This window comes from Symphalangus syndactylus, chromosome 17, assembly GCF_028878055.3.
Source record: "Symphalangus syndactylus isolate Jambi chromosome 17, NHGRI_mSymSyn1-v2.1_pri, whole genome shotgun sequence".
NCBI lineage: Eukaryota > Metazoa > Chordata > Mammalia > Primates > Hylobatidae > Symphalangus > Symphalangus syndactylus.
Genome location: NC_072439.2, coordinates 32,634,455 through 32,658,717, shown reverse-complemented (window position 1 = coordinate 32,658,717; position 24,263 = coordinate 32,634,455). Strand labels below are relative to the sequence as shown.

The following is a 24,263-nucleotide window of genomic DNA, read 5'->3' as shown; positions in this document are numbered from 1 at the left end:
CTCCCAAAGTGTTGGGATTACAGGTGTAAGCCACCATGCCTGGCCTGTATGTTACTGTTTTAAAAACTCTCCTGGCCGGGCACGGTGGCTCACACCTGTAATCCCAGCACTTTGGGAGGCTGAGGCCAGATCACGTGGTCAAAAGTTCGAGACCAGCCTGGCCAACATCGTGAAACCCCAGCTTTGCCAAAAATACAAAAAAAATTAGCTGGGTATAGAGGCATGTGTCTGCAATCCCAGCTACTTGGGAGGTCAAGGCAGGAGAATCGCTGAACCCAGGAAGCAGAGGTTGTAATGAGCCGAGATTAGGCCACTGCACTCCAACCTGGGCAGCGGGGGAAACCTCTGCTGGTAGGGGAGACCTGAAGAACTGTTGGTAGAAGCTACTGTGAGGGTGCAGCAGAAAAATGGAGGGGGGTGGAGAGCATCAAGTTTCCTTTTACTTTGTACCTTCCTGTACTTTTTTTAACCACTAGGTATTACCTTTTCTTTCCTTTTTTTTTTTTTTTTAACAATATAAAGTTAATAAAAATACACATTCACATTCAGGAGATAGCAGGGGATGGGAGGTTGCAAGTGACAAGTGCATGCCGACTGAGGCCAGGTTTTGGAAAGCCATGACTGAAGGGTAGTTCACATTTGACTCTGGTCTATAGACACCCACTAGAGGTTCCCCAGCAAGGAAGAGACACAGGGAAAGCAGTTTTTGGAAGATTCACCTGACAGATGGGTAGGGGGAAGGAGGAAAGCCCCTTCAAGCCCTCTCAGGCTACATGTGGTTGCTCCAGATACCGTTTTCCTTTCAAAGCTGTCAAGCTGTCTAAAGTCTGTTTCAACCTGATTTCACTTGGATCCCAATACTGGGAGGGGCCCTGGGAGGAACCTCGTAGGCATTTGGCAAGTCCCCATAGTGTGTCTCACACTGTATTGGACCATAGGAGCTGGATAAAAGGAGAAATAAGACCCCATTCCTGCCTGGAGCAACTCTCTGGCAGTGGAAATGGAGGAAATCTGAGATATATTTCAGAGGAAAAAAATGACAAGCCTGGAGCACAGGCTGTCAAGATTGGATACAGGAAGGAAAGGACCCCTTGGCTTGGCAAAAAGTCTGAGGTTTCTAGCCCGGGAGACTAAAGGCAGGTGGCCACCGCGCTCAGCAAAGCCGGCTGGAAGAAGCTAAAGGTTGAGCTCACTGTCATTAGGAGGCAAGTCCTTGGTGTTGCTCCTGTTTCTGCCAAGGACAGACTGGAGTGGGGACTTCTCTGTAACTAGAACGTAAAAGGGGGAACCGTCCCTTCTCTCCAGCGTCAATTTTTGGCAGCCGACGTCGTCTGCCCGGCTCCTTGAACTCTGACATGCAGACACCCAGAAAGTCAGACACTAAGGGAACAGCCATAAAACGCCGCCCAGAAGGGGGCACTGGCCAGAAGCACGTTCACTGGCCCCTGGGAACCGCCTGGCGCCTGCCTTCTGCAAAGTATCATTCCCGTGTGGGCTGAGCCTGGGGACAAAGGTCTGGCACTCAGCAGACACCTCCTTGGAACCCGAGGCCTGGAAACGAAGGTCCAGAGTCCCTCATCTTATTCCAAATCCTGGCGCTCGGAATCTAAAACCCTAACTTGATGGCAAGCCAGTCAGAAGGTATTTAAAAAACAAAAAAAAAAAACAAAAAAAAAAACCAGAAAAATAAATGAGCCCCGACTTCTTGGGCGAAAGGGGGTGGCCCTTCCTCAACCCCACCCGCTGGTGACTCACCTCCCTCCAAACCAGAGCCTGCCCCTCCCGCGCCCAGGGCTGGGCGAGCAGGGCGGGTACTAAGGTGGGCTCCATCCCCGAGCCCCACGCGGGCGGACAAGCTCCGGCGTGTCCCCGCGGGTGTCCCTGTTTACTCCGAGCCCGGGAGCGAGGTGGGGGCGGGTCCTCTCGGTCCCTCCCCCACCCCGCCCCCTCCTTCGCAGGCCCCAATCCCGGTCCGGTCTTCCAAAGTCTCCAAATCAAAGCTCAGCCTTTCCCTGCACCTTCCCTGCGGACTGGCGGCCCCTGTCCCCACCCCAGGCAGAGGAAGCACCTTCAGGGTTCCCCTAGAAAATCGAGCCTCGGCCCAGATCACCGAGTCCCGGACGCCCCCGGAGGGAGCCTGAAATCCTAGAGTATGACACTGAGTTTCAAAGGGGAGCAGCTCAGCTCTCCGCCCACTGCCCAATCCCACCCTCGGCCCCTTCTGCTCTCTGGAGCACCAGGGAGGAGGGCCCAGCCAGGGGAGAGGGCGCCCCAGGCCCCAAACTAGCTAGCGAGTCCCCGGGACCCTCACTCTTGGACCGCTTTCCAGAACTCCCAACCCTGTCGCGGGTCCGCGTCCCCCTCCCCCGGGCAGCGCGTCAAATCGGCGCATGCGCACTCACTGGATTGCCGCGTAGCTCTTTCTCCCCCCCACCAACCTTCTTTCTTTCCCCGCCCCTTCCCTCCCTCCCTCCTCTACCCGTCCCCTCCCTCTCCCCCATCAGCCCCCCCCCCCCCCGGCACTTCAGTCCGGGGAACAGCGGTGCGAGCTCCAGGCCCAGGCACTGAGGAGGCGGAAACGAGGGGAGCCCCCAGAGCTCCATCAAGCCCCCTCCAAAGGCTCCCCTACCTGGTCCACGCCCCCCACCCCCCCTCCCCGCCTCCTCCCAATTGTGCATTTTTGCAGCCGGAGGCGGCTCCGAGATGGGGCCGTAAGCTTCGCCAGGGGAGGGGGAAAGAGCAGCGAGGAGTGAAGCGGGGGGGGGGTGGGGTGAAGGGTTTGAATTTGGGGGCAGGGGGCGCACCCCCGTCAGCAGGCCCTCCCCAAGGGGCTCGGAACTCTACCTCTTCACCCACGCCCCTGGTGCGCTTTGCCGAAGGAAAGAATAAGAACAGAGAAGGAGGAGGGGGAAAGGAGGAAAAGGGGGACCCCCCAACTGGGGGGGTGAAGGAGAGAAGTAGCAGGACCAGAGGGTAAGGGGCTGCTGCTTGCATCAGCCCACACCATGCTGACCCCGCCGTTGCTCCTGCTGCTGCCCCTGCTCTCAGCTCTGGTCGCGGCCGCTATCGACGGTGAGTGAGATTCCGCGTCCCCCTTGGACCCCTGGGGGCACCCTCTCCCCAGCCCCCACTCCTGCATACGGATGGGGAAGGGAGACGCGGGAGGGGGTGCCTTTTGTTATCCCAGTCCAGCTGACACAGCAGCGGCCCGACTGGGGGCGGGGATGGGGGTCCGATTTGGGGGATGGGGGCCCTGGGCAAATGATGCTTCCGGGGCCCCCCAGCACAAACAAAGACCAGAGGCCTGGGTAGAGAGAAGAGGGCTCCCCATTTCTCTGATCCTGGGGAGGAGAGGCCTTCTTTTCCTATCTCTGTTCGGGGAGGGCCTCTGCCTCCCCTACATCCTCCAACCCCCCACCCCCCATCTGAATTGTGAAGGAATCCGGATTTGCAATGTTCGGCTGCAAAAGGGGGTGGGGGTGGGGGGGGTGGCTTTTTGCAGTGGCCTCTGTAGCTCGAAGGGGGAGCCAGGCCAGGGGTACCCTGCCGGGGAGAGGGCAGGGAGGCCCGGGAAGGCTGTGGGTGGGGAGAGGGAGGGCCCCCTGCTTGGGCGTGGAATCGACCCCAGAGCCCCGGCTGGAGGCCTGGGTGTTGAAGAGGGCTCTTCCCCCTATCAGGGCCTCTGTCAGTAGCCTGGGGTAGGGCTGTGTTGGGGGGCAGAGAGGGGGAGCTCGCCATACTATGTGACTTTGAATTTTCCTTCTTAATTCCTGGGAGCTTTGAGATGAAAAAACGTCAGATGTCATCACTGGGGAAGGGGACTGGAGAATGGCCTGGAATGCTGGGGTAGGAGGGTGGGGGAGGCTGCCTTCTCCCTGACTTCTGGCTTCATCAGTTTGGATTGGAAGGAGAGTTGGAGGTTGGATGGGGATTATGGCTGTGCCCCCACACTCCTTTAGTAAATGTGTTTATTCCCTGCACCCCCCCACCCCCCGCCAAGCCCAAAATCCCATACACACACACTTTGTATATTGCAGAGTTAGGCTTAGGCTAGAACTGCATCCTTTTGGGGAAATGGGGTGCCTCTCTTCCCTTTTTTTGTCAGCTGTTTTTTTCTCCTACTTGTGAGTCACTGGTTCAAGTCTTGCCCAAGCTTTAAGCATTAAGCTGGGGTCATGGGGTTGGGCTGGGCTAGGTCCCTGATTTGAGAAGGGGTGGGATCTCATCCCTTCCTGTCATCTTAGCCCTGTCATCCAAAGACAAAACTGGGCCCGATACCATCATACACCCCCTCCTCTGTCTCGCCAGACTGGGATTGGGAAAGTTTTTCTCTGAAACCAGATTATCTCCCTCCCTCTCCCTAACTTGCTTCCATTGGGGGAGGAGACTTACAGGGTCAGGAAGCAGCTGTGTCCCCAAAAAACATAGTTAGTGGCCCTCAGTTGTGCCATCTTGGGGACTCTGTACCCCCCACCCCCACCCCACCAATTACCTGCCCCGGAGGAGGAGAGGGGCTTTTCCTGAATATCCTCCAGATGCCGCACAGCCAGCCCCTGCCCATAACTCCTGTCATTATCATGTGTTTTTCTCTTGTTCTCAGCCCTGTGAGGTGAGAAGGGAAATCGAGGCAGGGAGATTGGGGTTGCAGCCGCTTCTGGGAGGAATAGAAAAAAATTTTGAGAGAGAGAGAGACCCATCAGGAGCCCCATGAAGGAGGGTGGCTAGAGTTAGGCAGAAGCGAGAGGGTTTCTGTGGAGAGCAGGGAAGGTCAGGAAGGGACCCCAGATAGCGTCACTCCCAGGGCCCTAAGGGAGTTCTATTTGCCACACCAAGTTAGTGGAAGAGAGAGACTGGACATGTTCTCCTTAACTATCTCCCTACCCTTTCTTAAAATGTTCACCCACGCCCCCTCTGTATCTCCAGCTCAGATCAAACTATCCAAAGCCCCAGGAGAGGACCCCTCCCCAAACATACACCAATATTTCTGCCTTGGGAGTAGGAATATAAATAATCAGCTCCACTCAACTCTTGGATACAGGGTGGTGAGAAAGGGGAATTGCATAGAAATGTTAAGTTCAACTGTCCAGAGGCAGCCTAGGAGATCCCTTATCCCTAACCCCTGCCCTCTTGCCTCAGGGTCCATCAACACTGAACTTTCTTGTTTACTTTCCAGAGAATGGAAATGACCCAGCTCACCTGACTTAGTATGTAACCTTCCTCCTGCTATCACAGCCTTGCTGCTTTCTCTCCAGGGCAGCAATCCTAGGGGCTTTCCCACCTCTTCTGCTTTCTCTTCTATGCCCGAAACTGCCTCTGGGGTCCCCTGCCCTTTGGGGAGTAACGTCACTCCCCACTAGTGACAAAATTGAGCATACCTGCTGCTGGAGAGGTTGCAGAAAGATGGGGTGGAGAATGGGACTATTGAGGGCCCTGCTGAGATTGGGGAATATTTTCTAGTGGGGAGGGCACCCCCAGGCAGATACAGCTCCCAGAATAAGGCTGACTTCCTCCCTCCCTTTTTCCTGACCTTCCTCCACACGCCCCCTTGAGCCGGCATATTACCAGTTACTAGAGTAGGTATAGTGGAAGTGAGTTATGAAGCTGGGGTGTTAGCGTCCTAGATCCCTGAGAGAAAGTTCCAAACTCCTTTCTCCCTGATCAGACTCACATCCTAAACGCCTCCCTTTGCCTCGCTGTCTTTTAAAGCAAGAATGTGTAAGAAATTCATTTTGGGGTTGGAGGGATATTTTGATGTTTAGGGCTGCTTCACTGGACATCTTTTTCTTCTGATCTTGTTATCTCTCCTCTCTTCATTTTCTCAACCACCCTTCCATCACTGAGCCTCCCAAAGGATGACGGCCCAGGTCCTGGCCAGAGTCAGTTCTGTCCAGATGCCCCCCTTCTTCAAAACCCCTTCCTTACCTTTTGGGAAGCTCTTCCTTACTCAAGTCTAACTCTCTTTCCTCCTGCTACAGTGTGAGCCCTTGCACATCAGAACCCCCAAGCCTGGGTTTATTCCCTCCCAGTACTCTCTTCTCAGGGTCCTCCTCACTCCTCAGACTCTTCACCTTTCAGGTCCTCCAGCTCTGGGTGTGGGCTCATTGCTCTTGGGGCATCTGGGTGCAGCTGAACGGTACTGCCGGAAGGCCCCTGACTTGGTAGTGCTGGATATGAGCGGTGGAGAACCTGCCTCCCTCTTCTGTCCCAGATTTCAGCCTGGTTAGCAGGATCTTGCATTGTTTGGAGAAGGAAGCAGTTGGCTTTGGAGTGTTTCCGGTGCAATGGCCTCAGGCACCAATATAAACCCTCCCTGGGAAAGAGGTGAGGGGTGTATGTGGAGAGTTGTCCCTCTTGCTCCCCCAGGGGAGACGAAAGCCTCTCCCCCCTAGGCCTTAGCTTCCCTGGCTGAAGAGCTCCATTTTCCTTCCTCCTTTCTACCCTCCTGACTCCAGTGGTGGTAGTGGTCCCTATTCTGGGTCTCCCTTGAGTCAGGCACTGCCTAGGGCTGAGACTCTGTCTCCCCAAGCTAGGGCAGATCTTGCTCCCACCCTACTCTAGGCTCAGCGGGGTAGTCATTCTCTGGGTTCATCCCAGGACAACTGTGTCATCGCCTTGGCAATCTCTGGACTGAGCCCCCTTCCTGGCTTTTCTGGCTGTCTGTCTTTCTGTCTGTCTGTCATTAGTGTGCGCTGTCTTGGCTTTTTAGAACTTCTCTGTCTCTCACCCTCTCGGTTCATCTCTTACTGCCGAACCTTTGTGACATTCTCTGCCCTGCTTTCTGCGTCTCTGTCACTTGTCTTATTTTTCTCTGCCTGTCTCCATTTACCCCCATCCAGGCCTCTTGGTATCCCAAAAGCTTCCTGGGAGCAAGAGTCTCTCTGGGCTTTCCCACTCACCCCCTAGCTCCCTCCCCTCCGTTTTGGCTATTTTTCCCCCTTCCTGGCCAGACCCAGTGTCCAGTTCAGCACCAAAAGTTTCCTCTCCACTTTCCTCCGACTTCCTGTTTCTTCTTCCTCCTCCACTAATTTGGGGAATGCGTTTTGGAGAGAATGTTTCTGGAAGAAAGGAACTTGATACCCTTTGTGGACTAAGAGGGAGAAAGGAGGTATTTCAGAAGGAAGGAGGGAGGTTAGACTTCTGGCAGAACTTCCTCCTGACCAGGAGCCTAAGAACTAGAGAAAGATGTAAGGAGTGAGTCAAGAGCCTGGAGCTTTTACTCTGGTTAGCATAAGCCGTGTGTGTGGCTGGGGTCGGGGGAGAAGGAGGGGAGGCTTAGAAATGCCTAGTGAGTGATATGGTGACCTCTGGAGGCCTTCTGGGGGTCTGGCTTTTATTTGTGGGGAAAGGAAAAGCTGGTGGGGGAGGTCACGGGTCAGGCTAATGTCCTGCTGCGTCAATATTTACTCAGAATGGAAACGGAGACCCTTCCCCTCCCCTGGCTGTCCAAGCCACCCTGTCTGTCTGTCTGTCCAGGCTGCAGTCTGTCCAGGCCGCAAAGCAGAGGCCCAGACTCAGGAATGACAAAAATGTGTCTGAGCCTCAGGAAGGAGCCACCGGGCAACACCCAAAATACATAAAATTCAGTGAAAACCTCTCGGTTTGGGTTTGGGAGGCCCTTGCTGCCCCACCCCCATAAGGTTGAAAATTCAGATTCTTGCAGGCTCTGTCCCCGCCGCCCCCGCCCACACCTTGAGCATCCTCCTCCCACTCTGTTCCCTTAGCTATATCATGCGGTTCCCTTTAGAAAACCCCCCTCTCACCTATCTCAGAGGGGAGCCTATCTCTCCTTCTGCTGTGTCCACTCTTAAAAAGGGCCCCAAGGGTCCCTGTCATGCTTTTGCAGTCCCTGAGTCTCTTTGTCTTTTAAGAAGCACCTCTAAGGTCTTAGCTCTCTTCCTTGCTCTCGCTCCCTCAAGGGGTATCAAAGGATGGGTTCCCCCCCTCTGGAGAAGACTCCTTCAGGGTTGGACTTCGCTGTCACCCTCTCTGGCCAGGCATTCTCACCCCACTTCCCCACCCCCAAGGTCCCAGAATGGGACACAGGATGACAGCCAAGGCTCAAGCAGGGCAGTGGGGTCTGTGTTGTGTCTGGACGCACACCCAACTCTACACCTCCTGCCCTGGCTCCAGCTTGGTGGCCCTGGGGGCCGTGGCTGGGCTGGGTGCCTGGGTTTGGGGGGGTGGGGCAGGGTGTTGGCCAAGTTAGCATGGCAGTCACATTCATCTTCAGGCAAAGCCGAGAACAGACGGCCCCTGTGTCCTGGTGTTCTTCCTCCAAACTCGCTCTCTCTCCTTCCTCTCTAGTTCTCTCCTCCTTCTTCTCCTGCCTGTCTTCCCCTTCTTCTGTCCCATTCTTGCTCCTCTCTGTCTCCTCTATGCCCTTCCCTCCTCTCTGAGGAGCCCTGAAGGCCACCTCTTAAAATCCTCTCCCCACTGCCAGGGCCAGAGAACAACAGCGTTCTCCCTGCAATTTCCCTTCCTTGTTTTTTGTTTTTGTTTTGTTTTGTTTTTGAGACAGACTCTCACTCCATCACCCAGACTGAAGTGCAATGGCGTGATCTCTACTCACCGCAACCTCCGCCTCCCGCTAATTTTTGTATTTTTAGTAGAGACAGGGTTTCACCATGTTGCCCAGGCTGGTCTCGAACTCCTGATCTCAAGTGATCCACCCATCTCCGCCTCCACCTCCCAAAGTGCTGGTACTACAGGCGGGAGCCACTGTGCCCAGCTGGTTTCCTTTCTTTCTTTATTTTTTTTCTTTTGAGATGGAGTCTCGCTCTGTTGCCCAGGCTGGAGTGCAGTGGCACGATCTCAGTTCACTGCGAGCTCCGTCTCCCCTGGTTCATGCCATTCTCCTGCCTCAGCCTCCCGAGTAACTGGGACTACAGGTGCCTGCCACCATGCCCAGCTAATTTTTTGTATTTTTAGTAGAGACGGGATTTCACGGCGTTAGCCAGGATGGTCTCGATCTCCTCACATCGTGATCCGCCTGCCTGGGCCTCCCAAAGTACTGGGATTACAGGCGTGAGCGACCGCGCCTGGCCTGGTTTCCTTTCTTAACCCGGCTCCATCCCATGACCTCTGAGGAAACCACCTGCTCAGTTACCAGTCACCCTGTGCCCTCATGTGTGAGAGGGGGGCTGCAAGGGCACCCACCTCACAGGGTTATAGTATCTAAGTGAGTTAATAGTCACCGTATTTCCAATCAGTGGCTGGTGGTTAGCAAGGTGAAAAAGGTTAGCTCCCATCGGTCAGGGAGATCTCCGGGTTCTCTCATGCGGGCCAGGAGGCGGGGAAGGCCTTAGTTGCTTCAGACCTTAGGGCAGTGTTGTTCTCTCATCTAAACTGCAGGCCACAAAGGTGGGTTTTCTGGGTGCTGGATTCAGACACAGAAGGCTTTTTTGATGGGAATGGGGTTGGCTTTCCTTCTAAGCAGATTATAAGTGTCCTACCCCACTCCCAACCCAGCTCTCTCCCAGCTCTGAGTGAGGCTTCCCTTGGCTGTGTATACTGCCCCAAAGTAGTTTATTTGTTTCTTTCTTCCCTCTCCCCCTGAAGGAAATCAAAGACAGGCCTCAGCCTTCTCACTCCAGATTCCTGGGGCCTTCAACACCAGCCCTGACAGGAAGTTCTTTCACGTATCTCTCTGCAATCCTTGTGCTGGCCAGGCCCTCAGGAGATGTGGCCCCCTCCCCCGGTGCTGCTGTGGGATAGGGGCCTGGGCCTTCCTCTTCCTTTCACTTGTCCCATCCCCCATCCCCTCCCTGCAAGAGCACATCTGGTTTGTGAATCTCTCTCATTCCAGCTTTTGGAGTTTGCCAGCTGCTGTTTCCTCTGTGGAGTTCAGGCCAAAAATGGGGGTGGGGGACAGCGGGGGGACTCAGTGAGGGCTAAAGGAGGGGACACCATGGCTGGGATGTGGAATGGAGGGGAGGTTAGGTGACCACCCAGTGACCTCAGGCCGTGGCTGTGCGCTCTGCCCCTGGGAGGAGCAGGGCACGGACCAAGTCCCAGGTGGGTGGCACGGGGGTCTGTTTCTGGGCTCCAAATATCCCATCTGCCTCTGAGTCCCATTCCAGCCCCCCTCTTCCCCCTCAGCCGGCCACGGCTGGTCAGGGGAAGCGGACGGTTCTCCGGCATGCTAACTAGGCTGGCGGGCTGTGTTTCCCGGGAAGACCTCACAGCTGGCCCAGTGGGGCAATGAACTCAGCATTATCCACCTCCTCAAGGGGCCTTTATTCCAGGCTCAGGGTGGGGGCCAGGGGAGGGGGGCTGAAGGGGGAGCCTGGCTAGGCCATCCTTGATGTGTTTCCTGAACTCGGTCATTTTGGCCAGGGGCCTGAGTGCTGTCCCCCCTGCCAGCGGTGGGGGTTAGGAGGGAGGACATCTCGGTGAGGCTCCCATCAGACTCCCTCCCTCCTAAGAGCCCCCCACCCATTTTCCTTATACTTCTGTCTCTGCCCTGCATTTGCATTAGTGGGGTACAGCTGTCTTCTCAGGCGACTCTGGCTCCTGCAGGGCAGAGGGTCATCTCACCCTCCTTGGCACCCTAATGCCTAGTGCAGTGCCTGGCATAGAGCTGGCCTTCAGTGTGTGCCAGCAGAATAGAAATGTGATGGCACAGGCTGAGGAAAAGCCACGAAAGGCCAGGAGACTGGGAGCTCAGACTTGGGTGGGGGAGAAGGGGTGGGTGACTGTTTCTCCTGTGGAGGATGTGGTGATAGAGGTTGGGAGGAGTGGGAATGGGAGGACTGGTGTGGATTTCACTGGTTCAGAGCTTGGAGTCAGCTTAGCTGGTTTGAGTCCTGGTTTTGTCACTTGCCAGCTATTTGACCCTGGCCAAGTCACCTGGCTCAATTTCTTCATCTGTGAAATGGTGGTATTAGTTGTCCCCATTTGTCATACTGTGGAGGGAATTAAATACGATGATACATGGAAAAAACTGCTTTACCACAGTTCCTGGCAAATACTGAGCCCACAATAACAGTTAGTTGTCAGCCGGGCGCGGTGGCTCACGCCTGTAATCCCAGCACTTTGGGAGGCTGAGATGGATGGATCAGATGAGGTCGGGAGTTCGAGACCAGCCTGACCAACATGGAGAAACCCCGTCTCTACTAAAAATACAAAATTAGCCATGCGTAGTGGCGCATGCCTGTAATCCCAGCTACTCGGGAGGCTGAGGCAGAAGAATTGCTTGAACCCAGGAGGCAGAGGTTGCAGTGAGCCAAGATCGTGCCATTGCACTCCAGCCTGGGCAACAAGAGCAAAACTCCATCTCAAAAAAAAAAAAAAGATTTAATTGTCACCATTCTTAATTCCTCCTTGGGGGATGAGGGAAGAGAATGGGGTAGGAGTGGAAGAAGCCTGATTGGGGTGGGAGGATAGGGCCAAGAGGTCCTGAATATAGTAGCTAACTAGTCGGACTGTACTGAAACCAGTTCCTAGAGTTCATTTCAGCCATCCCCCTGCCTCTGCTCCCCAATTCTGATATCTTGAAAATCTTTAGGTGCTTCTTAACTCTAAGGATGTCTACTGAAAGTCTCCCTAAGGTCTAACCAAGGGAGTCTGTGTCTTTAGAAAATGGAGAGTACAAGGCAGGTGGATCACCTGAGGTCAGGAGTTTGAGACCAGCATGGTCAACATGGCGAAACCCCGTCTCTACTAAAAATACAAAAATTAGCTGCACGTGGTGATGCGTGTCTGTAGTTCCAGCCACTGGCGAGGCTGAGGCAGGAGAATCGCCTGAGCCTGGGAGGTGGAGGTTGCGGTGAGCTGAGATTGTGCCACTGCAGTCCAGCCTGGGGGACAGAGTGAGACCTTGTCTCAAAAAAAAAAAAAGAATAGGGAATGGAGATGGAAGCAGGGCTCTCCACCCTGCCCGTTCCTGCCCAGCGTTGCCCTCCTGTGCCTCTGCTAATACCATCTCCAACTACTACTGTGTGTGCCAAGGGCATCCCTCCCCACTGCTCCCATCTGGGGGCCTAGTGATTAGGGGTTGGGAAGGATGGGGTGATGGGTCAGGGGATCAGGAGTGTCCCAGAAGGCAGAGAAGCAGAGAGGTTAGATAACACCAGCTCTGGGCCTCTAGTAGGAGTTAGAGGAAGATAAAGAGAAAACATGTCAAGGCCTAAATGCACCCCCCTTCACCATCACTCTGTCATCAAAGCCAGGGGGTGCTGGTGTCTGATCAGAGTAACCAAGAATAGCAAAGACTTTGACCCTGACTCCCAGGAACAGGCAGCCTAGAGGACTTGGAGGGGTGCAGTAAAATGTGCTTCTGGATCCTCCCCACTCCCACCGCAGATACACAGTGTCTAAGAACTACCCAAAGCCACCCCCTGACACCCCCAGGCACATAGACCATGGCTCAGGGTCTGGGCTAGATGGAGACTGATGCTAGGGAAGGAAGAGCAGTCCTAGGGAACTTTGGGGCCACAGAGTTGGCCTCCATCCTTCATTTATACCCCCTTTTCTTTCCTTGCCCTAGCCCCTAAGACTTGCAGCCCCAAGCAGTTTGCCTGCAGAGATCAAATAACCTGTATCTCAAAGGGCTGGCGGTGCGACGGTGAGAGGGACTGCCCAGATGGATCTGACGAGGCCCCTGAGATTTGTAAGTACCTTTTCTGGATTCTTCTCCCCAAACCCTTAACTTATCCCTCTTCCTTTGGCAGATGTTTGGGAGGAGGACAGCTGATCCCTAGCCTGGTGTGGACCTCGCTCAGTGATTGTATTTGTCCATGACACAGTTAAATCTGTCCTTTACACCCCTTCAAAATGTTTGGCATGGTGCCTGTTGGGCTTAGAAATGGCACCTCAGATTTCTCCCTCAGGTGCTGCACCCCAAGACGGTGTTCTCTGGGCTGATAGCTTTGCTAGAAGATGGCCCGGCCTCCCTTTCCTTCCAGCTCTTCCCTTGTTCCACCTCTCAGCCTCCCTGACCCTTGATGACTGGCCCCAGGTCTTGTCGGATCCTCAGATCTCCCTCTGTCCTTTGGCTCCCAGGCCAGAGGCCACTGGCCCTTGCTCAGCCCCAAACCAGAAGCCCCACCCCTGTGCGTTTCCCGCTACCCCCGCCTTCCCCTGCCCCCAGTAAGTGGTGTAATCGGAGGCAGCTGTTGTAACTGGGAGAAAGGTCCCCGCCCAGCTTTTGCCCTGCCAAGAAAAGTGGAGAACTTGTTGGTGGGACCCCAGAGTCCTGGGTAGCTGGCACAGTCCTGGTGGCTCCACCTTTAGCCTCTCCCCTGCTTGGTTAATCTGGGCCACGGTCAAAGCGACCCTGCATTCCTAGGTCCATCTCTGTTCTCTCTCGTGGGCTTTATCCTGCTCCAGTCCCATCTGGTGTCCTGTCCCCACACCCCCACCCATAATTATCAGGGGTAATTTTAGGGCTGGAAAGGGAGCCACTAGTGGGCTCTGCCTCACCCCTACACTCTGCCCTGCAGGATGGGGGCCAGGGGTATTCAGCAGGTATATCTACGGCAGGGTGCTTCAGCCTGGAGTCTCTTCTTGTCTGATGCCACCTGTACCCCCACACTTTTGACCCTGATCCTTGGCGTTAGAAGTAAAGAAAGTCATGCAGAAGGGTCAGATCTGGCTCTTTTTGTTCATTCTTCCTTCAGTTTGCTGTAAATCTCACCTTATATGCATTACCACTCTGTTCACACTCATACCCCCTCGACTCATAACATCACGCACCGACCCACCTGGCACTGATGAGCCCACCTCCCACCCAAAGGCACAAACACATTCTCACGGTAACACAGAGTCACACTCAAACGTGGATGCAGAAACACACTCTATACTCAGAGAGATGTCCCCAGACACACATACCAACATAGAGACACACACACACAAACCCAGATTGATTCACATGGAAACTCCCTGAGACCAGAAACACCAGCATACAGAAAGACACACAGATACACTCTCACTACACACCGTTGCATGCTATACAGCCACACCCTCAGTTGTGCAAGCGGACTCCTGTCCAGGCACACATGGGTCATAGACACTGTCACTCACACACCATGTCCAGGCTTGGGGGCCAATAGACAGTGGTCTGTCTATCTCATCCATCCTCTTGAGCAACAAAGGAAGTTCCAGAGATGATATGACCAGTTGGCCACAACCTTTTTTTTTTTTTTTTTTGAAAGGTGGTATCTCACTATGTCGCCTTGGCTGGTCTCAAACTCCTGACCTCAAGTGATCCTCCTGACACAGCTTCCCAGAGTTCTGGGACTATAGGCGTGAGCCACCATGCCTGGCCAGACCATAACCTTTGATTCTTCCCAAATCCTTCTATCAGGCCTGTTGCTGTGGGGTTGGAAGTCTAGAATAGTGCTGTCCAATAGAAATGTATTGCAAGCCACATGTGCTATTTTGAAATTTGCGAGTAGCCACATAAAAAAGGTAAAAATGAACAGATGAAATGAATTTGAATATTTTATCCAATGGATCCAAAATATTATCACTTTAGTACAGTATATTCATATAAAGTCATTAGAGATCTTTTGAATTTTTCTGGTATTAAGTCATCAAAATCCAGTGTACATTTTATACTTACAGTTTGAACTTGCTGCCTTTCAAGTGCTTGATAGCCACATGTGACTGGGCTATGTATTGGAAAGTGAAGGTCTAGAAGATTTGGCACCACTCTTGGCCCCGGGTTCTGCAACCTGGGAGCTGTGGGAAGGAGTTTTTCCTTATCACTGGAGTTTCTCTGCCATGGACTCTGCTTCCCTCAGCTCATCAAAACCTTTTTTTGTTTGTTTGTTTTGAGACAGATCTCACTCTCTCGCCCAGGCTGGAGTGCAGTGGTGCAATCTCAGCTCACTGCAACTTCTGCCTCCTGGGTTCAAGCGATTGTCCTGCCTCAGCCTCCCGAGTAGCTGGGACTACAGGTGCATGCCACCATGCCCGGCTAATTTTTTGCATTTTTAGTAGAGATGGGGTTTCACCTTGTTGGCCAGGCTCATCCTGAACTCCTGACTTCAAGTGATCTGCCCGCCTCAGCCTCCCAAAGTGCTAGGATTTATAGGCATAAGCCATCACTCCCGGCATCATCAAAACTTTTACTGACCTCAGTCATCATCAAAAACCAGGCTGTCCTCAGCCTGTCTTCTGAGCATAGAATGTTGAGGCACCGGGGTCCATAGGTATGGGGCATTTGGAGGGTGGACTCTTTGCTGAAGGCCTACTTTCTACCTCCACCTGTTTGCCTACAGGTGTGTGGCTACTGTGGGGAATGTTATAAAAGAGTTCTAGGTGGAAGAGTCTAACTAGCCCCGAGGCCTCCTGAGATCTGAAACCCCAGTTTTATCTCCCCTCGTCCCCAGTGAACAGCTGACCAGAGAGCCACCATAGCCAGCTTGTTCATGCCCACCCTTCTGTCTGCCCTCAGGTCCACAGAGTAAGGCCCAGCGATGCCAGCCAAACGAGCATAACTGCCTGGGTACCGAGCTGTGTGTTCCCATGTCCCGCCTCTGCAATGGGGTCCAGGACTGCATGGATGGCTCAGATGAGGGGCCCCACTGCCGAGGTAAGGACTTTTCCACTCTCTACTCTCCTGTGTGGATGCAGCATGTTATCAGCCCACCTTCTGAGGACTGTCCTGGCACCTTCAGTGGGGATAAGGCCTTGTCCTGGTCCCCTGCCTAGATTTGCCTTCAGAGAGCAGGTGAAATTGATGTGCCCCTTGGGCCTGGAGTTTGGTCAGACAGCCCTGTGGGCCTCAGCCGTGGGCTGTAGCCTGGGCACTTCCCTCTGGCTGTGTATTCTTGGACTAGTCACTACCTCTCTCCAGGTCGCAGTTTTTCTTCTGTAAGATGAGAGATCAGTGTTTTCATACTTTTTTAAAAATAGTATGGTCCTTTCTTCAAGAGGTTTTCTGCATGAAGCCTGAGTGTGAACACAGGGAGGAGCAGAGGTGCTGTGACTAAAGCTTAGCGATCTAGTTTAGTCCACCTGCCGCCCCTACGGGTGCCCTAGAAGGCATCCCCCAGGAGCTACAGATCTTTGAGGGGCCCTAAAGCTGCCTTGGTCCCTCCCTCTCTGACAGTCTAGACTGTCTGAGGTGGTTGATAGGAAAGCCATCCAGGCCGAGGTGGGAACATTAGGATGATAAGTCAGGCTGCTTCCAGCCTGTGGCTCAGGTCACCAGCTCTACAGTCTTTTCCCCAAAGGGCCCTGTGGGCCATGGAGAGTCCGGTCACAGCGTGAGCATTTGAGAGTCGTGTCGGGGGAGGCAGAGCCTCAAGCCTGCATGTTAGGGAATAGTGGCCTCTCCCTTCTCTTTTCCTCGGGGTCTGGGCCCGGAGCAAGAGGCCGGCTTTGAGAGGCCATGAGCGTGGCCCTAGGGGAGGGGCTGTGCTTGGGTGTGGGGGCAGTGTCCTGTGCTGTGTGCCCGAGAAAACATCTGTCTGTGGGAGGAGACTCGTCTGGATCCTGTTCACTAGGAGGAGGGAGGATGGAGCAAGGGAGTTTGTGGAAGATTTTTCTCCCTTTCTTTGGTTGATTTTGCATGTTTTCATCTGAAGCTCCTGGGACGGGATGCAGAATGCGGGCCTGGGGGCTGACTTAAATGACCACGCGCACCCCTTCCTCTCGTGTGGTGTGTGTTCAAGCTTGCTTCCTTTTGAGTACCTTTACAGTCTCTAAAACAACAGAGAACTTCAGAAACCTCAGGTCTGAACTTCCTTCTCTGATATTGCAGAAATCAGCCTCCTCATTCCCTCATGCTATATCCAGAAAAGTTACTCTTTCTAGGTTTTCCAGAGAAAATGATATTTTCCCCCTCTGTGGAGGAAGTCTGGGCAGGCAGCACGAATGGCTCTCGGGTGGAAGTGGGGAGGAGAAAGAATCGCTGGGGCCTGGCCCCCCATCCCAACTCTTCCTGGCAGGCTTAGTGCCTCTAAACGTCTTAGCATCTTGGGCGGCTCTCTCTCCTAGGTGGGGGTGGAGGGGGAAGCCAGGGTGTGAGGCCGCTGGACAAAGGGGTCTTTGTGGCCAGGCTGCCTGGCCCCACGCAAGGCCATTAACTGGGTCGCTGGTCTGGGGGGGCAACTGCTCTCCCACCTCTCCCCCCTCCTGTCTCATTCCCTTCTGTCTCCAATGTGGAAGTGGGTCAGTGGCAGGAGAAAGATTAGAAAAGAATCCAGAGGGGACCAGTTTTGCTCCTCCTTCCTGTCCTCTACCTGAGCCTTAGGCCTTCTCTCTGAGGCCTCTAGGGCTCCGGGGATGGGTTAGACAGGTGCTTCCAGGCCAGAGCTGGGATCCTGTGGGGATAGACACGATTCTATGCCCACTCTTCAGCCCCAGCTGAAGCCAACATTGTAATCCCCAGGCAGTGTAGACGAGAGGCATATGAAGGGGATAAGACTCACCGTCCCCTCTTCCTGTTGACCCCAAGAAAGTGCCAGAACCGCTCTCCACAGGGACAGAGGTAGCCCAGAACATCCAGAACAGGGACATGTGGGTTCTAAGCCATCACTGGCTATGTGACCTTGGGCTTGTCTTATAGCCTTTCTGGGCTTCAGTTTCTTCACTTGTGAAATATAGTAGATGCTTCCTAAGACCCTTCCGTCTCTGACACTGCAGCCCTTAGAAGTGGTTTCTGAAGGTTGACTGGGTTTAGGGGAAGGTTGTGGCCTGAGTGCAGCTGCCAGATCTGGCGGCCTGAATATGTGTCTCTTCCTGCCCCTACACAGAGCTCCGAGGCAACTGCTCTCGCCTGGGCTGCCAGCACCATTGTGTCCCCACACTCGATGGGCCCACCTGCTACTGCAACAGCAGCTTTCAGCTTCAGGCAGACGGCAAGACCTGCAAAGGTGTGTGAGTGCATATGCCTGTGTGCATGCGTGTGTGCCAGTGGCCAGTTGAGGTGGGCAGGGAGGGGCAGAGAGGGGTAGGGGGCCTGGCTGGAATAAGAAACTAGAAGGAAGGTGCAAGAGAGGGCGTGCCACCACCCCAGGGCATGACCGTGAACCTAACCATTTGCTTCCACTAGACTTTTAAAAATTCACCTTAAAATTATAGTTTATATGTAAATTTTTCTGTTGTAAAAAATTAAAGCATTAACAGATAAAACCAAAGTCCCCTTTGACAAATCTCCTTCAATTCTGGTCCCCTTCCCTTCTCCCTGGAGTTCAACTCTGTTATCAGTTTGCTCTCTCTCTTTCAGGCCCTTTTTTGTGCATTTGTCTGTGTGTATTCACAGAAAATGTAATTGGAAGTACTGCTCAAGAGTACTGCGTGCTCTTTTTTACATAAATGATAGTATACTGTATGTATTATTTTCAATGTTTTTCACTCATCAGTATGTTCCACAATTTTTTTTCTGTGTTAATATGTAAAGATCTACATCATTCTTTTAGAAACCACTATGACGTATGACTTTTACCACAGTTTACTTGGTCACCTCCCTGTTGATGAGTGAGATGTTCCCAATTTTTCACTGCTACAAGCAATGCAAACTTTTCTGTTTTAAATTTGCCTCCCTCGGGTCTTTGTGCAAATGCCACCTTCTCAGTGAAGCCGTCCCCCGACCCCTCTAAAATTACATCCCTGCCATCTGCATTCTGTATCCCTGTTCTCTTTCCATTGCACTAGCACCTCTAATGTATACTTTATTTACTTTGTTTCATATGTTATTATAGTAACTATATTTCATTTATTATCTGAATATAAGTTTCATGAGGACGGCAATGTGGGTCTATTTTAAAGTTCACTGAGGTACCCCTGGCACCTGACCCATAGTAGGGACTCAATAAATCTTCCCTGCGTGAATGAGTGATATGTACATGAGTGTTTTCCAAGACTGGACTTGCTGGGTGATAAGGTTTGCACATTCCATGCTGTAATAGATTCTGCCGAACTTTCCTTCAAGGTAGCTGTAAGGATGGACACGTTGATCATGTCTGATGATCACCCACTTCGTTGCCCCTGTCACACTGGAAATGACCACATTCTTGCCCTTTCCCCGGCAGATTTTGATGAGTGCTCAGTGTACGGCACCTGCAGCCAGCTATGCACCAACACAGACGGCTCCTTCATATGTGGCTGTGTCGAAGGATACCTGCTGCAGCCGGATAACCGCTCCTGCAAGGCCAAGAATGGTGGGTGGGGTTGCCTGTGGCCACAGTGCTAACTAAGCCCCCTCAGTGCTGTTCCCTGGTGGGTGGTGGCCTGAGAGGTGGTCCTAGAGCCCTGGCTGCACAGACTTTTCTCTTCCCCATTCCCAGAGCCAGTAGACCGGCCCCCTGTGCTGTTGATAGCCAACTCCCAGAACATCTTGGCCACGTACCTGAGTGGGGCCCAGGTGTCTACAATCACACCTACGAGCACGCGGCAGACCACAGCCATGGACTTCAGCTATGCCAATGAGACTGTATGCTGGGTGCATGTCGGGGACAATGCTGCCCAGACGCAGCTCAAGTGTGCCCGCATGCCTGGCCTAAAGGGCTTCGTGGATGAGCACACCATCAACATCTCCCTCAGTCTGCACCGTGAGTCACCTGCTCTCAGCTTGGAGGGCTGGGAAGGGTAGGGGAGACGGGGAAGGTAGACCCTGTCTTGAACAGAGGCCGGGAGTTATACAGGATGGTCCTGTCTGGGGCAGGAGAAGCAGGAGGCTGGAGACAATGGTGTGTGTTTGAGGCAGGGGCAGAGCCACGGGCATGCTCCCTCCCAGCTCTCTGAGCAAGTGTCTGGATGGCCCCTGCATTTCTGGCCAAGGGCTGAGGGGGCAGTGAATGGTCAATCTCCAGAGACCAGGGACTGTCCCTTCTCTGAGAGGGGAGTGTTGACTAGACTGCAGAGGGACTTTCCGGTGCAGTGGGAGCCAAGGCTAGGGAAAGAAGGAGCGGAAGCCTGAGGTGCCCTGTTAGGCTGCAGCTGAGGGTAAAGGAGCTGGGCCCAGCTGCTCTGTCTCCACGGGCCATCGTTTCCCTCAGGGGCCGTTGCCAATGGACTGTCTGCTGCCATCGGGGGAGGGCAGCACTGAGATTATTTCTCTGTGGCTTTGTGGCAGTGAATGAGGCTGGGAGAGGAGCGTGAGCCACATGAGATTTTAGAATATCCTGGATGCTTCCATTCAGGCTCCTCCCTAGGCTACACTTTGCTGTCCTAGTTGTGGAAGAAGGGGTGTCACAGGAAGGGGCACGAGCATAGCTGGGTGTAGACCCACTGCTGGGAACAGCCCTGCCCATCTCAGAGGCTGTTACACCAGTAGCCTTAAAGTCAACATCTGGCAGCATCTCAGCCCCTGCACCACAGGGCTGAGAGGAAGAATCTGGCCTGTGGTTGATCTGACCCCCTAAGGGAGATTAACTTGATCTGTAACTGTTTAGTAAACCAGAATTCCCATCTCTGCCTTGGTTTCCTAATCTGCATAATGGGTTTGGGCTTGTCTGTCTAGATCAGATTAACTGGAGTGAAAGCCAGTGGTAAAGGACAGCACACTTTGAAGTTGAGGATTGTGAACGTTGGGCCTCTCTAGAAGATCTTCAAGTTTCTTTATTTGGTTCTTGTGATGAAAAGAAAGATCCCAGGAGGTTACGAGGGATTCATTCTGGGAGAGAGAAAGGCGCCTTCCCGGGATGGTGGAGAGCAGGGGTTCCTCTGAGAGCCCTCACTCTCCGTGGCCTCAGCGTAAGGTTCACATTTCTGCCTTTGGCTCCTCCAGAGCATCCCCGATAGCGTCCTTGGGCTGCTGGTGTCCACAGCTCACCTGTGATCAGACATGTGTCCTCCTTGGGGTGCTGAGCTGGGGGCTGTCAAGCTCTTAATGAGTGGGTGACTCAGGGAACCCCATGGCTGATGGGGTGGGATTGGTGCTAGACCCTCTTGTGCAGCTGCCCTCCCCCTGTTCCTTGTCCACTGCCCTACTCAACAGGCCTGTCTGGGCAGACAGCTTGTCAGTTTCCTCCCCAGCCCTGCATCTTGCCATACAGTGGGCTTGTGGGTAGGTGGCTATGGGGTGTCCTAGAGGTAACCTTCTCAACTTCTACTCTGGCCTCTTCTTATCTGACTTCCTCCCCAGGAGAAGCCAGTACCTCTCCCTTGGCAAACAGATTTGCCTTGCCTCCCAGTCTGCTAAACTCACTGGGCCTCTCAGGGGCAGAGTCCAGGAGGCTCAAAGAGTCCAAGGGGAAATGCTTGTGGGGTAAATGAGTGGGTTTCTCTTGTCCCAGCTTCTGTCCCTTCCTCCCTGCCCTCCCCCTGCTCCACACCCCTGCCGCCTGAATGTCTGGCTGTCACCCTGAGGATGGTTGTTTTGCTCTCTCCCACAAACTAATTATGGGTCCCAAACTGAGGATGCCAGTGTCTCTCCCCTAGCCCCTCCCCCAGTTCCCGGGTCATCCTCCTCCCCAGGAGATGCTGACTGGCCTGCCCTGGTGTGTAGGGTGGCTGGTCCCAGGCACTCACCTGCACAGCAGCTGCTGGCCTGTAATTAGCTCCCCAAGGAGGATGAAGAAGAAAGGCTGCAGCTTTCTCCTGCTTTCACTCTGCCCTCTAGGGCTGCCCTCCCTGCAAGCCTTCCATTCTGTGCTGTGACTGTGACCTCTGTTGGACCCCTGGGGCTGAGCCTCATGCAGCAGGGGTGCACACAGAGGGAGGAGTCTGACAATTGAGGAGTGTTCGAGACAGTGAGGCCAGCCCGCTGGTGCAGGCAGAAGGGGGAGCCTGCCCCAGAGAAAACTCTGGAAGCAGAAATAGAATAGAAAGAAGGAAGGAGGCCAGGAAATGAGCCTGGTTCACATGTGTCCTGGGCCATGTGAGTCAGACCTGTTGTGGAGTCCTGAGAGCCCCCAAGGGCCCCCCCCCCGCCTGAGGCCCTGCAGTGTGTGCACATTCCTCTTCAACGCCCCAGGGCTGCTGACTCTCCTGCCTCAGGCCCAGTGTCGTCCCCCTGGATTGGGTGGGTCATCTCTTTTCCTCCCACCTGAGATCACCTCCCCCTCCCCTCTGCCGCTGGCCCAGTGGTTTGGGGAGGTCTATGAGGCTCGAATTCCAAGACCAGAGAACTCGATGGGGAGCGCCAGAAGAGAAAGCAAGACCCTTGGCCAGCACCAAGAGCAGCCCTGGCTTTCACTACTGCTTTCTCAAACGGGCTATGCATTGATTTGATTTTAGATGGTACCTGGACAAGCTTTTTTTTTTTTTAAACTGTTATAGTTAGGTTTTTATTTGATATGCATTAGGATAACTCCTGTAACTAGCACGTCAAATCTGTTACTTCAGCAATTGTTTAGGATGCAGTGAAATAAGAAAAGTAAGTTAATTGAAATAACTGGTAATAAACAGTAGCACAAGCTGAACATAAGCACGGCAGACATTTTGAAAGTGATACACAAAAGATTAAAGTTCTGAAAATTGAGGCCCAGAGGGATCAACAGGCCTGATAGTCCCTGAGTCAGGAACCAGGCCTGCGCACTCTCACCCCCACCTCTGACCAGTCTCTCAGCTCCAGAGGCCTATGGAGCCTGTAACCCAGCTTTGTCCAGCCTCCTGCCAGGCTGCCCCTGGGCAGGGCTGGTGGTGCAGTCTACTGACCTCAGCCCAGCCCTGCATTTCCTAAGCTGAGCTCCTCTGATCTGTATTCCCTTCACCTTGGAGGATGCCACCACTGTAGAAAGAATGAGGCAGACTGCAAGATTGGGGTCCTGGGAACATGGGTGTGTATGGTGAGGGGAGGTTCTGAGGTTGTAAATAGAGACCTTGAAGGGAATCAGGTTTGCTGAAGTCACTCAGGAGTTTGGACTGTGTGTGAAAGGATGGTCTGAAGGGGCCCTCAGAGGTCTCAGGGTTCCCCTCCCTGCACCATGCTGCATGGGGAAGAAGGAGGTGGCTGGGGAGCTCAGCAAAGGCCCCCTGGGCTGCAGGCAGCAAGGTTGCGAAATGGGTCCCAGGTCCAGCTGGCCAACTTCACTTTTCCCTTCCTCTCCCTTTCTTTTATTTATTTATTTTTTTAGTGTGTGTGTTTTCGAAATCACAACAGGAAATGGGGTAGTGATTTGTCTAGAGGGGAGGCAAAGAAGGGGCAGACAGCAGCCCCTCTGAGTCTAATGAACTGGCTGCTGCTGCTGGAAGGGGTGCTACCTCCCCACTGTGCTGGGCACCCCTGGACCCTCTCAGCCTCCCACCCGTGCCTACAAAGTACTTCCAGACTTCACATGTGAAAGCTAACCATGCCCTTCCTTGGCCTTTCTGACCAACGGGATGCCAGGCTGTTTGGGAAGGGGTGGCTGTAGCCACCCCACTCTTTGGCCTTGGGCCGCCTGCATCCTGGCACTTTTGCTTCCCATTCCTGTTCTGAGTTTCCTAATCATTTAACAGCTCGCTCTTGCTCCTCCTCTCTCCTGGCCAGGGCCAGCCCTGTGTCTCCCGGCCCAGATCCAGCCCTGTCCTCTCCTCCCCTGCTGTCTCCTTGAAATTGCCTCTCCACCCAGACTGCTCCCAGCACTCCCCTCGCTGTTTTCAAGCCAAAGGAAGTAACTTAAGCAAGAGAGATGTGTTTTAGAGCCCGGCAAGGATTTCTCAATAGACGGAAGACCCTAAGATGGGCTGAGCGGAATCCAGGCGTCATCCCTGGGATCTAGGTCGAAATGCCTCTTGGGGACTTAAGCCAGGCAGGGGAAGGTAGCAGGATATAACCACAGGCTGGAATCACAGGCAAGAGCAGGAAGGGAGCCCAGGAGAACGAGGTGACACAACACGGCTAAGCTCCAGACTGGCTGGTGGAAGGAGGAAGAGCTGAAGTCGGGACCCAGCAGGAAAAAAGGAGCATGAGGCCACATCGTTTAGCAGAGCTTCTGCCAGGCTCACCATGAGGTCTCCTTCCCACCTTCGAAGTCCTCAGACTCTCCACCATCTCTCCCAGGCCCAGGCAAGATCCCTAAGTGGGATTACTAGACAGACTGTCCTCTCCCACTGTCTTGGGGTGTCCCAAGGCCAGAGAGGCAGGATCCTGGCAGTAGAAGAGAGGGGGAAAATGATGTCCCAGCTCTAGAACAACAGACTCAGTCTTCAATAAATATTTGTTCAATGGATCAATACATGTGTGTCAGGCGCCTGAGACAAAGACAAAAAGCAGCACCCTCTTTACAGTTTTTGTAGTCAGGTGAGGAGGCCATGATCAAAGGAGCTCCAGAGGCCTATGGAGCCTGTAACAGGAAAACTTCCTCCTTTTTTTTTTTTTTTTTGAGACGGAGTCTCACACTGTCGCCCAAGCTGGAGTGCAGTGATGCAATCTCGGCTCGCTGCAA

General features: G+C 53.7%; 1 protein-coding gene across 1 annotated transcript in view; it reads left to right on the top strand.

Annotated features, from left to right (window-relative positions):
- The first annotated feature begins 2,520 nt into the window (after positions 1 to 2,520).
- LRP1 (LDL receptor related protein 1) overlaps positions 2,521 to 24,263 on the top strand; it is an 86,250-nt gene continuing 64,507 nt past the window's right edge. The window contains exons 1-6 of the mRNA XM_055247445.2: positions 2,521 to 3,072; positions 12,488 to 12,610; positions 15,401 to 15,538; positions 17,706 to 17,825; positions 18,984 to 19,112; positions 19,239 to 19,502. Coding sequence (XP_055103420.2) covers positions 3,006 to 3,072; positions 12,488 to 12,610; positions 15,401 to 15,538; positions 17,706 to 17,825; positions 18,984 to 19,112; positions 19,239 to 19,502 — 841 coding nt within the window. The 5' untranslated portion in view covers positions 2,521 to 3,005. The remainder of the gene's footprint in view (positions 3,073 to 12,487; positions 12,611 to 15,400; positions 15,539 to 17,705; positions 17,826 to 18,983; positions 19,113 to 19,238; positions 19,503 to 24,263) is intronic.